This window comes from Lithobates pipiens, unplaced genomic scaffold (genome assembly GCF_037356315.1).
Source record: "Lithobates pipiens isolate NorthernLeopardFrog02 unplaced genomic scaffold, aLitPip1_a1.2 Scaffold_11, whole genome shotgun sequence".
Classification (NCBI taxonomy): Eukaryota; Metazoa; Chordata; class Amphibia; order Anura; family Ranidae; genus Lithobates; species Lithobates pipiens.
This window is the reverse complement of record NW_027507696.1, coordinates 5,294,318-5,307,327: the sequence shown is the minus strand read 5'-3', so window position 1 is coordinate 5,307,327 and position 13,010 is coordinate 5,294,318. Positions and strand designations below refer to the sequence as shown.

Sequence of the window (13,010 nt, the reverse complement as noted above, 5' to 3'; positions counted from 1 at the left end):
AGAACGAACTACCGAGCACCACCGAGATACACAGGACATCTTGGCGGCGCCATTTTTTTAAAATAAAACCTGAAAATAAAACTGACAAGGCTGAAAATGACACTGACAAGGGGACAATGATGGACAAAGCTTCATACGACACTGACAAGGCTGCAATGATGGACAGGCTGCATGACAAGGCTGCAAATGACACTGACAAGGCTTCAGGTGGACACTGATAAGGCTGCATTGATGGGCATTTAAATGTACGGTTTTTTTTTCCCCTTAAACTTCCCTCCTAAACTTGGGGTGCGTGTTATACACCGGCGCGTGTTATACGCCGATAACTACGGTACTAAATATGGTAAATAGAACTCCAATTTAAAAACAGTAAGTTTTGGATAGCTTTGGAACATCTGTTGGGCTTTAATTATTGTCATTGTTCCTGTTAATTTCCCGTCTCAATTAAACAAGAGGAAGGGGGAAGAACTATTCCACCTGTCACTGGAAGTAAGGGAACCTAACCGCAATACAAACCTGTCAGACAGGTAATATTCTTAGGTGTATAAATGTTTAAAAAAAAAATAAAAAAGGGAATGGCCATATTTTTGCTTTACAAATCCAGGCTTTGCTTTCTGCTTAAAAGCGCTATGCAATGGTTATGCTTTACTATTTCTCTCAATTCAAGTCAGAGTCGGCTCTGACTGACGGAAAACAATTGAGTTTGATATCTTGCCCAATTGCTCATTACCCGATTCTGCCCCAGTGCTGCAATACCAAAAGTGTAAGCCATCCTTAGGGGGTGATGAGGAGGATTTCCAAACACTAGAAACACTCACCACACAATAGTATTTTCTCTTTTATGGAGGATGTTTTTAGAAAGATAGGGAGAAGATCAGAAGTAGAGTAGTTTCTGTCTTATGGAGGGTCATGTTGGAGAATGTGATATTTCAGTGTTGAGTGTAATCGGGAAGGTAGAGAGAAGGTCAGGAGCAGAGTAGTTTCTACCTTATAGAGGGCAATGTTGGAGAATGTGATATCTCAGTGCTGAGTGTAATCGGGAAGGTAGAGAGAAGGTCAGGAGCAGAGTAGTTTCTACCTAATGGAGGGTCATGTTGGAGAATGTGATATCTCAGTGGTGAGTGTAATCGGGAAGGTAGAGAGAAGGTCAGGAGCAGAGTAGTTTCTACCTTATGGAGGGTCATGTTGGAGAATGTGATATCTCAGTGGTGAGTGTAATCGGGAAGGTAGAGAGAAGGTCAGGAGCAGAGTAGTTTCTACCTTATGGAGGGTCATGTTGGAGAATGTGATATCTCAGTGGTGAGTGTAATCGGGAAGGTAGAGAGAAGGTCAGGAGCAGAGTAGTTTCTACCTTATGGAGGGTCATGTTGGAGAATGTGATATCTCAGTGGTGAGTGTAATCGGGAAGGTAGAGCGAAGGTCAGGAGCAGAGTAGTTTCTACCTTATGGAGGGTCATGTTGGAGAATGTGATATCTCAGTGGTGAGTGTAATCGGGAAGGTAGAGAGAAGGTCAGGAGCAGAGTAGTTTCTACCTTATAGAGGGCCATGTTGGATAATGTGATATCTCAGTGCTGAGTGTAATCGGGAAGGTAGAGCGAAGATCAGGAGCAGAGTAGTTTCTACCTTATAGAGGGCCATGTCGGAGAATGTGATATCTCAGTGTTAAGTGTATTTAGAACAGTAGCGAGAAGGTCAGGAGCAGAGTATTCCTAGTTTTAAGGAAAATTTACAGAAGTGTTTTGCAGTCAACAGACCCTTTAAAATGATGTACATTTGTAGAGCTAAATGAAGCCTATTACCCCTAAAAACATCCACAAAGTGGATAGTTTTGGCACTGTCTAGACACGTGCTGTTGCCTAATACTGTGGTGCAGAGGTCAGAGTAAAGAGAATCGGGAGTGGAGGGAAAGCTCCGTTTGTATTGTCTCCCGGATATACAGAAATTAAATATTGTATTGCCAAGTATAGGAGCAAACATTGGCAGAATTGCTGGCAAAGCCAAAGACTCACTACCTGCCCCGCAGTTTATTTACCAACGGCTGCTGCTTGGCAATTTGGCCAACTGTTCTGTTATTACCAAAGGAAACTTGCCAACATAGTACTGCTAGGACACTTAATGCCCAACAATAAGGGTTTGTTCCACAATGACACGTATGTACATATACTTTGGGATAGGCTACACATGGCAGCACTTCATATTTATTGTGAAAATATGGATAAAAAGTCTGTCAGAAAGTAACATGGCAAATCCAATCTGTACTTGTTCTGTGTATGTGGACCCTGCACGGTACCACTTCTCTTCTATATGTTGGGTGTACAGTGCCTTGAAAAAGTATTCATACCCCTTGACATTTTCCACATTTTGTCATGTTACAACCAAAAATGTAAATGTATTTTATGTGATAGATCAACACAAAGTGGCATAAAATTGTGAAGTAGAAGGAAATGAGAAATGGTTTGAAAATCTTTTTAAAAATAAATATCTGAAAATAGTGGCGTGCATTTGTATTCAGCCCCTTTTGATACCCATAACTAAAATCTAGTGGAACCAATTGCATTCAGAAGGCACCTAATTAGTAAATAGAGTCCACCTGTGTGTAATTTAATCTCAGTATAAATACAGCTGTTCTGTGAAGCCCCTTAGCCCTTGTACACACGGTCGGACATTCCAACAACCAAATCCGTCGAATTTTGTCTGACGGATTTTGTCCGAAACTGTTGCATACACACGGTCGGACAAAGTTGTTGGAAAATCCGATCGTTCAGAACGTGATGACGTTATTTCGTTACGACGGGACTACGTTCAGGCTAGTAGCCAATAGCTTTGGTCTAGGAATTTGATCTGAGCATGCGTGGCACTTTGTCCGATCGGAATTCTCTACACACGATCGGACAAAGTACGATCGGATCATGTTGTCGGAAAATTTTATAGCCAAGCTGGAAAACTTGGTCCGTCGGATATTCCGACGGAAACAGTCCGATGGAGCCCACACACGGTCGGATTATCCGACAACACGGTCCGATCGGACATTTTCCATCGGAATGTCCGACCGTGCGTACAAGGGCTTAGAGGTTTGTTATAGATCATGAAGGCCAAGGAACACACCAGACAGGTCAGGGATAAAGTTGTAGAGAAGTATAAAGCAGGGTCAGGTTATAAATACATCTCCCAAGCTTTGAACATCTCACGGAGCTCTGTTCAATCCATCATCCGAAAATGGAAAGAGTATGGGCACAACTGCAAACCTACCAAGACATGGCCGTCCACCAAAACGGATAGGCTGGGCAAGGAGAGCACTAATCAGAGAAGCAGCCAAGAGGTCCATGGTAACTCTGGAGGGGCTGCAGAGATCCACAGCTCAGGGGGGAGAATCTGTCCACAGGACAACTATTAGTCATGTACTCCACAAATCTGGCCTTTATAGAAGAGTGGCAAGAAGAAAGACATAAGAAGTCCAGTTTGTGAGAAGCCATGTGGGGGACACGGCAAACACATGGAAGAAGGTGCTCTGGTCAGATGAGACCAAAATGTAACTTTTTTGCCTAAAAGCAAAATGCTATGTGTGGCGGAAAACCAACACTGCACATCAACCTGAACACACCATCCCCACCGTGAAACATGGTGGTGGCAGCATCATGTGGTGGGGATGCTTTTCTTCAGCAGGGACAGGGAAGCTGGTCAGAGTTGATGGGAAGATGGATGGAGCCAAATAAAGGGCAATCTTAGAAGAAAACCTGACAAAATGTGGAAAATTTCAAGGGACTGAATCCGTTCCTATTCTGTAGGTATGGATGCTGCACAGTAAAAGTTCTCTTGTTCTGTAGGTTGGGTATAACCTTCAGTATAGGTTCTTATTCAGTATGCATGGACACTGCAGAGTAGCATTTCTCTTGTTCTGTATGCTGGGTATTATTCTCAGTATCTGATCTTTTTCTGCATCTATGAACTGTGCCCAGTACCACTTCTTCTCTTTTATGTATGTTGGTTATTGTTCTCAGTATCTGATCTTATTCTACATGTATAAACTCCGCCCGGTACCACTTTTTCTGTACGGACCTCTTAATATAATTCTTTTCATTTGATAAACAAAGGTCACCTGAAGGTGGAGGCCCCCCTTAATCCAACACCATAACTCCCTTCCCATGAATGTTCTTTCGTCTTTTCATCCTGTTTTGTATTAGTGTGGATTTAGTGACATCCAGCTCACACATTTAAGGGCGAGAACATCTGTTTAATGCAAGTTAAAAAAAAAAATTGCATTATCATAGGAAGGAAATGAGAGTCCAGCTAATCCCAGAGCGAGGTACAACTAATCGGCATGCGATGTACCAGCACTGCGGGCAAGAGGAACACGCCCGGCATTAACCCCGTGTTTGTGTCTGGTAACTACAGTGTACAAGGAGAGCCATGGCCAGTCTGCAGGCTTACCAACAATACAGGCAGCTGAACCTCTATGGAGCTTTATGGCCGGCGATCACATTTTGTAGAGGTTGCCAGTTAGTTAAATCCATTCTTTTGAAAATAGAACGCTTTTTCCACAGCAAAAATATCACCCATGCTGGTGTGATAGCGTGTGCGCATTTTTGCACATTGCATTTAGGGCATTATTCATTTCAATGGGCTGCCCTACCAGTGAAAAAAAAGAAATGCTTGGCACCAAAGAAATGATACATTGGTAGCAAGGTGCATTGGAGCGCCATTAAGAATACATGGCAGCGACGTGTGCCTACAAAAAGGCATGCATGTCTTTTTAGCTCTGCAGGAACAGATTTTGTGTGCATTCCTCAAACGCACAAATGTGCATCTAAAAAAAAATAATCAAACTACTGCGGGAAATCTAACCTTTATGGGTGGGGCAGAATCAAAAAACGACTGCAGGAAAACTCACCTTTGTGGTAAGAGCAGAGACAAACTACTTAAAGTGGTTGTAAACCCTTACAACCAACTTTGACCTACAGGTAAGCCTAGATTAAGGCTTAGCTGTAGGTCCAAGAAATATCTCCTAAGCCTACACGGTTTAGGAGATATTTGCCGAAAGACAGGCACCGCCGTCAGCGCCGCGCAGGTGCCCTGAGCGCGTCGCAGTCAACGGCGATATGCCACGAGTGGCGGCTCCCATGCGCCGAATGACAGCGGCGGATCAGCGAGACCCACCGAGAAGATGGATGCGCCGTACTACAGGGGACAGCAGTCAACGGCGACATGCCTCGAGTGGCGGCTCCCGCGCGCATGCGCAGGAGTGACGTCATCACGGCTTTGCCGAATGACAGCGGCGGAGCAGCGAGACCCACCGATGGATTTGAGGGGACAGCGGTGACTTCGCTGGCTCCTGTCAGGTAAGTGACACATAATGGACTACTATGCGATGCGATGCGATGCATAGTAGTCCATTATGCTTTACCTTTGCAGGGAATGAAAGAGGAAGTAACACCCATCAGGGTTACTTCCTCTTGAAGGATATCTCAATTTGTTGGGAGTATGGAGACACAAACTACTGGAGGTAATGGCACCCTTGTGGGAAGGGCAGAAACAAATAACCGCGGGTAAAACTCCCTCTTGTGTTAGGTGCAGAGACACAAACTACTGCAGAGAAAATCTCTCCATTGCAGGAGTCACATTTTGTACTGTAATGCCCCTGTACACACCATAGGATTTTCCGACAACAAATGTTGGATGTGAGCTTGTCGTCAGAAAGTCTGACCGTGTGTATGCTCCATAGAACATTTGTTGTCGGAATTTCCGCCGACGAATGTTTGAGAGCAGGTTCTCAAATTTTTTCCAACAACAAGTTTTGTTCCGAGCCTGTGTACACAACTGCGACGCACAAAAGTCCACGCATGCTCGGAATCAAGCAGAAGGAGCCGCAACGGCTATTGAACTTCATTTTTCTCGGCTCGTCGTACGTGTTGTACGTCACCGCATTCTTGACTTATGGAATTTCGACATTTGTGTGACCGTCTGTATGCAAGACAAGTTTGAGCCAACATCCTTCGGGAAAAAAAAAAAACACGGTTTTGTTGTCTGAAAATCCTATTGTGTGTACAGGGCATTACAGATGCTAGCGGCATGGAAAAGCAGGGCTGCACAGCATCACTAGTGATCACAAACTTGTCATGTGTGCATAGCCAAGCTTACTATGAAAGGAAAGACGAGTAGCTTTAAAAGTTACTATAATTAAACCATCATTTTTTTTGTCAATTGTTTTAACATTTTTAGTTGTTTAAACTGATGTGGCGTATGTTTTCGTACCCTTTTATATAAAATCTTTACAAATAAACATTTACCGTATTTATCGGCGTATAACACGCACTTTTTTTCCCCCTAAAATCAGGGGTGCGTGTTATACGCCGATCCCCCGCTGTTTTTAACCCTTTCTGCGGCTTTGGGGTATTTTCGGCCGTTCTCGGTTATTTTCAGCCGCACTTGGCCGTTCTCGGCGGCTTTCGGAGAACGGCCGAGTGTGGCCGAAAATAGCCGAGAAAGGCTGAAAATAGCCCGAGAATGGCCGAGTGTGGCCGAAAATAGCCGAGAAAGGCTGAAAATAGCCCGAGAACGGCCGAGTGCGGCCGAGAGAGGCTGAAAATAGCCCGAGAACGGCCGAGTGTGGCCGAGATACACAGGACATTCGCTGTGGCGCCATTTTTAAATTGCAAAGCCACAGACAAGACTGCAAGTGACTGACAAGGCTGCAAATGACACTGATAAGGCTGCATTGATGGGCATTTAAATGTACGTTTTTTTCCTTAAACTTCCTTCCTAAAAGTTTTTTTCTTTTAAATTCCCTCCTAAACTTGGGGCGCGTGTTATACACCGATAAATACGGTAATAGGATGTGCACACATACTATCCTGACTCCTTCAACTGTATGTTAATGCTATTGGGCTCTGTCAACAGGCTTTTTCACCAAAGCAGGTCAGACTAGTCTTGAAAAAAGATAGAAATTTAAATACAACATATTTACATTGCTGTGAAAAGGTATTTGCCCGCTTCCTGCTTTTTTTTTTTTTTTTTGCATATTTCTCACGCTTAAATGATTCAGATCATCAAACAAATTTTAATATTGCACAAAGATACCCTGAGTAAATCCAGGATGCAATTTTTAAATTATTATTAAATTTATTAAGGGGAAAAAAAGCTGTTCAAACCTGCCTGACCCTATGTAAAAAAAGTAATTGCCCCCTCCCGTGCTGAATCATGAATGAACTGTGATTAACCACAATTTTTTTGGAAAGCTGAGTTAAATGTAATTTGCCACACCCAGGCCTGATTACTGCCAGACCTCTTGAATCAAGAAATCACATAAATAGAAGCTGTCTGTCAAAGTGAAGCACTCTAACAGATCACAAAAAGCCACACACCATGCCACAATCTAAAAAAATTCAAGAACAGATTAGAAACAAAAGTAATGTACATGCATCTGTTTAGAAAGGGTTTCAAAGCCATTTCTAAGGCTTTGAAACTCCAGTGAACCACAGGGGAAAGCCATTATCCACAAATGGAGATAACTTGGAACAGTGAACCTTCCCAGGAGTGGCCGGCCTACAAAAATTACTCCAAGAGCATGACGACAACTCCTCCAGGAGGTCATAAAAGAACCCAGAAGAACATCTAAAGAACTGCAGGCCTCACTTGCCTCAGGTAAGATCAGTGTTCATGATTCAACAATAAGAAAGAGACTGGGCAAAAATGGCATCCATGGGAGAGTTCCAAGGCCAAAGCCACTGCTGACCAATAAGCACACAAAGGCTCATCTCACATTTACCAAAAAACATCTTCATTACCCCCAAGATTTTTAGACAAATATTCTGTGGACTGATGAGATAAAAATTTTAGTTTTTGGAAGGTGTGCGTCCCGTTAAATTTGGCATAAATTTCATAACAAGAACATCATACCAACAGACATGGTGGTGATAGCATGATGGTCTGGGGCTGCTTTGCAGCTTCAGGACCTGGATGTCTTACCATAATTGATGGGACCATGAATTCTGAGCTCTACCAGAAAATCCTAAAGGAGAATGTCTGGCTATCAGTTTGTGACCTCAAGCTCAAGCGCACTTGGGTTATGCAGCAGGACAATGATCCGAAAAACAACCGCAAGTATACCTCCAAATGGTTCAAACAACGCAAAATTTAGGTTTTAGAGTGGCCTAGTCAAAGTCCGGACTTAAATCCAATTGAGATGCTGTATCATGACCTTACACAGGTCGTTCATGCTGGAAAACCCCCCCAATGTGGCTGAATTAAAACAATTCTGCAAAGAGTGGGCCAAAATTGCTCCACAGCAATGTGAAAGACTCATTGCCAGTTATCGCAAACTCTTGATTGCAGTTTTTGAAGCCAAGGGTGGCACAACCAGTTATTAGGTTTAGGGGGCAATTACTTTTTTTCACATAAAGCCAGGCAGCTTTGGACAGCTTTTTTGCCTTAATAAATGAAACCATCATTTTAAAAACTGCATTTTGTATTTACTCGTTATCTTTGTGTAATAATAATAAAGTTGGGCAAATACTTTTTTCACATAATTGTATATGCAATATTTTAACTATAACCAGGCATGTACTGGCCATTGAGACTACAGGGAGTTTCCCGGTGGGCCGATGGCTCAGTGGGCCGGTTTCAGTGACAAAGCAATGGCTGCGCGGCTCGCCCTCAACTTCACGCAGTGATGTAAGAAAGATGAGAAAAATACAGAGGAGAATAAGGGAAATAATAAAAGAGGTTAGTGAGGACTCCTTATGTTATGCTACTTATGTTTTTTTGCACAATTACGTATAGTTTTATATACTGTTTATACTGTTTTTGTGCTCTTTTTCAGAATTAAAGTGGGCTGGTCTGGATGAAGTCCAGGGCCACATTTTTGTCCCAGTCCAGCCCTGACTATAACCAAGCAAAAAAGTTTGTACCTTTCCATAGAAAAAATAAATAAAATATCCTATAAATGCATTTTTTTTTTTTAGCGAGGAGATGAAGCCTCATCTACAGATACCTAAACTGCCAAGATCAACAGCAAAAAGAAATAAACAAAAGCTACCAAAACCCTTCGGACTGTGTTGTCGGATAATCCGACTGTGTGTGGGCTCCATTGGACTGTTTCCGTCGGAATATCTGGCGGACAAAGTTTTAGAGCTGGGCTATAAAACTTTGCGACAACATGATCCGATCGGACTTTGTCAGATCGTTTGTAGAGGATTCCGATCGGACAAAGTGCCACGCATGCTCAGATCAAATTCCTAGACCAAAGCTATTGGCTACTAGCCTGAACGTAGTCCCGTCGTAACGAAATAACGTCATCACGTTACGTACGATCGGATTTTCCGACAACTTTGTCCGACCGTGTGTATGCAACACCAGTTTCGGACAAAATCCGACGGATTTTGTTGTCGGAATGTCCGACCGTGTGTACAAGGGCTTAGATTGTATTTTGCAAAATGACTCTGAAAATGATGCAAGCTTTGAATGAACAAGCTGTATGTAAAGTGAGCTTCAGTGGCACATCCCTCTCAACATAGAATAATGTGACATTTTCTCTTTGCCAGCAGGCAGCTAACAGGCGGTAAGACGAGATACGGGCAGAGCTGTACAAACGTATACTGAAGGCAGAAACACAAATCTCTGATTATTCTCTGTTAATTCTTAGGATTCTACAGAGTGTTTCCTTTCCTTTTTTCCCCTGTATAACCACACTGAATAAAAGGTCAAATAAAACAACAAAATACAAAGGTATAGTCAGGCCATTCTGCTACCAAACATAGAGGTGGATTTACTAAACACAATGAGCATAGGAGTGCGCAGAGAATGTGCCTGGGCACACCCTAAACGCCCCGTGTAGCACAGATTCCCCATTTGGACCCCTGATATTTCACCAAAGCCCCCTAACGGGACTCCTATAAAAATTGTAAAAATAAAATAATAAAAACTACTGACACCAGCCACTGCCCTACTGACACAGTATATATACACACGCATATATGTTTGAGCTTTGGGGTGCACACCCTAATGCAGGGGTGCTCAACCTGTGGCTCTCCAGCTGTTGCGGAACTACAAATCCCATGAGGCATAGCAAGACTCCGACAGCCACAAGCATGACACCCTGAGGCAGAGGCATGATGGGACTTGTAGTTTTGCAACAGCTGGAGAGCCACAGGTTGAGCACCCCTGCCCTAATGCAATAGGCTGTGCACACCTATGACAATGAGACTGCACACTTTGCCAGAGCTTAGTAAATGTGGAAAAGCTTCACTTTACAAAGATTACCCAAGTCACATACAAGAAAAAAAAACAGCATTTTTGCTTGTACATGATTGGACGATAGAAGGCAGCAGTGCTTCCCCTCATTTACTAAGCTCAGGAGCAATTGCACTTGCAAAGTCCACAGTCTATTTGCCTTTAGTAAATCAACTCCAATGCATTATACGAATGTATTTAAATGAGCTAGTCCTAAATCCTGTCTCAGAAGAACACGGTCGCCATTTTCAGACTAAATAAACCTTGCAACATGAAGAGCAGCGAGAAAAAGAAGGAAAACCAGATTTTACAACAAGATGGTGGACGTTATACCTGCCTAAAAGTTACATTTGGGCTGAACGAAATAGGGTATCTGCATTGTGCACCGGTTTCTGACAATGCTACTTGTCTGGCTGTCATGCTGATCAAATGGCTACAATGCTTTCTAAATGTGAATAGCGAAAGCATATGGTATGTGAAGTCCACCTCTAATCCACATATTTGTTCTGGACGATTCACAAATGATTATAACCCCAAAAAATTAAGCATGAAAGCCAGGCAGCTAGCATTTGCAGAGGTCACCAATCACAGCCTATTAAGTACATCAACTGGAAAATGATGTTTCCTACCTGTGTATCCCCCAGTGGACTTGATATACATCTGCCCATAATGCTCTTCCACCATAGTGTCATAGGCCTCATCATCCTCCTCATCTTCCTCATTGTGGTAGGATGTTGGGCTGTCCGTGGTTGGTATGCTGCTTGCACTAGGACTTGTGCGCTCCCCTTGTGAGTACGACACTTGCTGTACATTGGGGAAGAGCGTAGCCAGGCTAGACATACCATAGTAAGAAACCCTCTGTAGCTTTGGCGGGGCCACTGCAGACAAGGCTCCTCCCGTGCTGTCCCTGTTTTGAGTCTCCGTCGGCCTCTTGCCAGGCACGTTGGGTACCGCAATAGGCTGCACTTCCAAGCTCTCATTTTTCACTCGGGTGAGAAGCGGGATGGGCATGGAAGGAGACATGACATAGGAAGCAGAGGTGGCAGTAGCTGTTGTCTGGTTGCAGGGGCTCTGGGGTTCCGAACTGGTATCTTCGATCATGGTGGTCTGAGAGTCGCAATGAGGTGAGCTCACCTTGAACATCAGGTCTGTCCCTCGCTCTACGATGTGCTGAATCTGAAGGAAGCCGGCCGTGTACATCACCACCAGCTGCTCGCTAGCCGCCATAGTCAACTTCCCAGTGTAGCAAAATGACAGTATTTGCTGGAAGCACGCTGGCGGCACCGTAGCTGGCAACTCGAAGGCGCTCTTGCTGTTGCCACTGAACAGATCTCTGAAGTATAGGCTGCTGGCTGCCAGAACGGCACGGTGCGCCTTGAAGGCCTGGCCTTTCACCACAATGGAAACATCGCAGTATAGTCCCATAAGCCTCTGCTCGTTCAGGCATCCCAAGACGGTGTTCCCAAAATTGGGAATTTCTATGTGTAACATCTGTGACATGGCTGGGCAGTGGCGTAGCAGGCTTCGGACATTCAACAGGGTTGCCACAGAGATTGTTCACATCTGGGGGAAAAAAAAAAAAGTTTGGATTAATAAACGTAACGTAAAACGCCAGTTTATATAAATTATAACATACAAAATAATTATAATAATAATTATAACAAAGCCGCGAAACGCGTAGAGCTACTAGTTGCCGTGCATTCTGGTACCCCAATTCCAACTAGCATTCATTTTTTTACTAATTTACTGCAACAACCAAGAAGTCATAGATTCATGTTGTTGCCATACTTTATTAATTGTCCAATCTATTACTATTATTGGTTATTTTATGTATATAATTGAGGTGCGCTTTTATAACTTATTCTGTATCGGTCATTATGATTGTTTAAAGTAAAATGTTGATGTCAATGATGTGTTTGTCTGCGCACCTCTCCAATATACATGTAATCATGCTTTGCTAGATAAAAAAAACGAATACATTTTTTTTTTAATAGCCATTTTGTCTCTTTTTAACCCCGTACTTCATATAAAGTCCCGCCCAGCTCTTGTTTTAAATTTTTTGCCTTATATTTGATAGGGATGGAGGCTATGACCTCATTTAAAGTCCCAAATTTTCCCCTTTCCCCATTATGTGACTATAACATACAAGAGTTTTCAGCACAAATTTAAAAGGTGAGGAACTTTGGAGTTTACTAGTAGAGGAGATATGCAGCTAAAGCTCTGATTTAGTGCCTATTCACATTGCCCTGGACAGCTGCTGTACACTAAACCGCAGAGGTACGGCAACTGTCTTTTCTGACTACAGTGAGCTGGCAGTAGGGGGCAGTGTAATGTGAGTTTCAGAGGATCATACAACTCACTTTTTACACTCAACTTTATTTGAAGTGTACAGAGTAATGCTTCATTCAAGTCACTGTACAGCAGCGCATATAGTGCACTGCGCTGCTATACAGCGACATGCTCCTGTGCACTGCGATAAAATCCAGCACGCCTGCATATTATTGCAGCCCCAGGCAGAGTGAATATGACACATAGAAAGCAAGCGTTGTCTGTGTGTCCTAGGGCTTCTACAAGTGCAGAAAAATGCTTGTCACCGCAATATATACAGTATGTGAACTGGCCCTAATGTCTTTTTGGTTCACAGCAAAGTTCCCATCAGTAATTCTATTGTGGGACATAATAAAAGCTGCCCCCCCCCCCCCCCAATTGAGTGGTTGTGCTCAGCTACCCAGCAACAGCAGTAGCCAACATGTTTATGTACATGTTTGTGAATGATGGTTGTGTC

At 43.3% G+C, this 13,010-nt stretch overlaps 1 protein-coding gene across 2 annotated transcripts in view; it reads right to left on the bottom strand.

Annotated features, from left to right (window-relative positions):
* NACC2 (NACC family member 2) overlaps window positions 1–13,010 on the bottom strand; it is a 281,512-nt gene that overhangs the window by 51,660 nt on the left and 216,842 nt on the right. For both annotated transcript variants that reach the window (XM_077468215.1, XM_077468216.1), the window contains one exon: window positions 10,855–11,788. In XM_077468215.1, coding sequence (XP_077324341.1) covers window positions 10,855–11,725 — 871 coding nt within the window. In that variant the 5' untranslated portion in view covers window positions 11,726–11,788. The remainder of the gene's footprint in view (window positions 1–10,854; window positions 11,789–13,010) is intronic.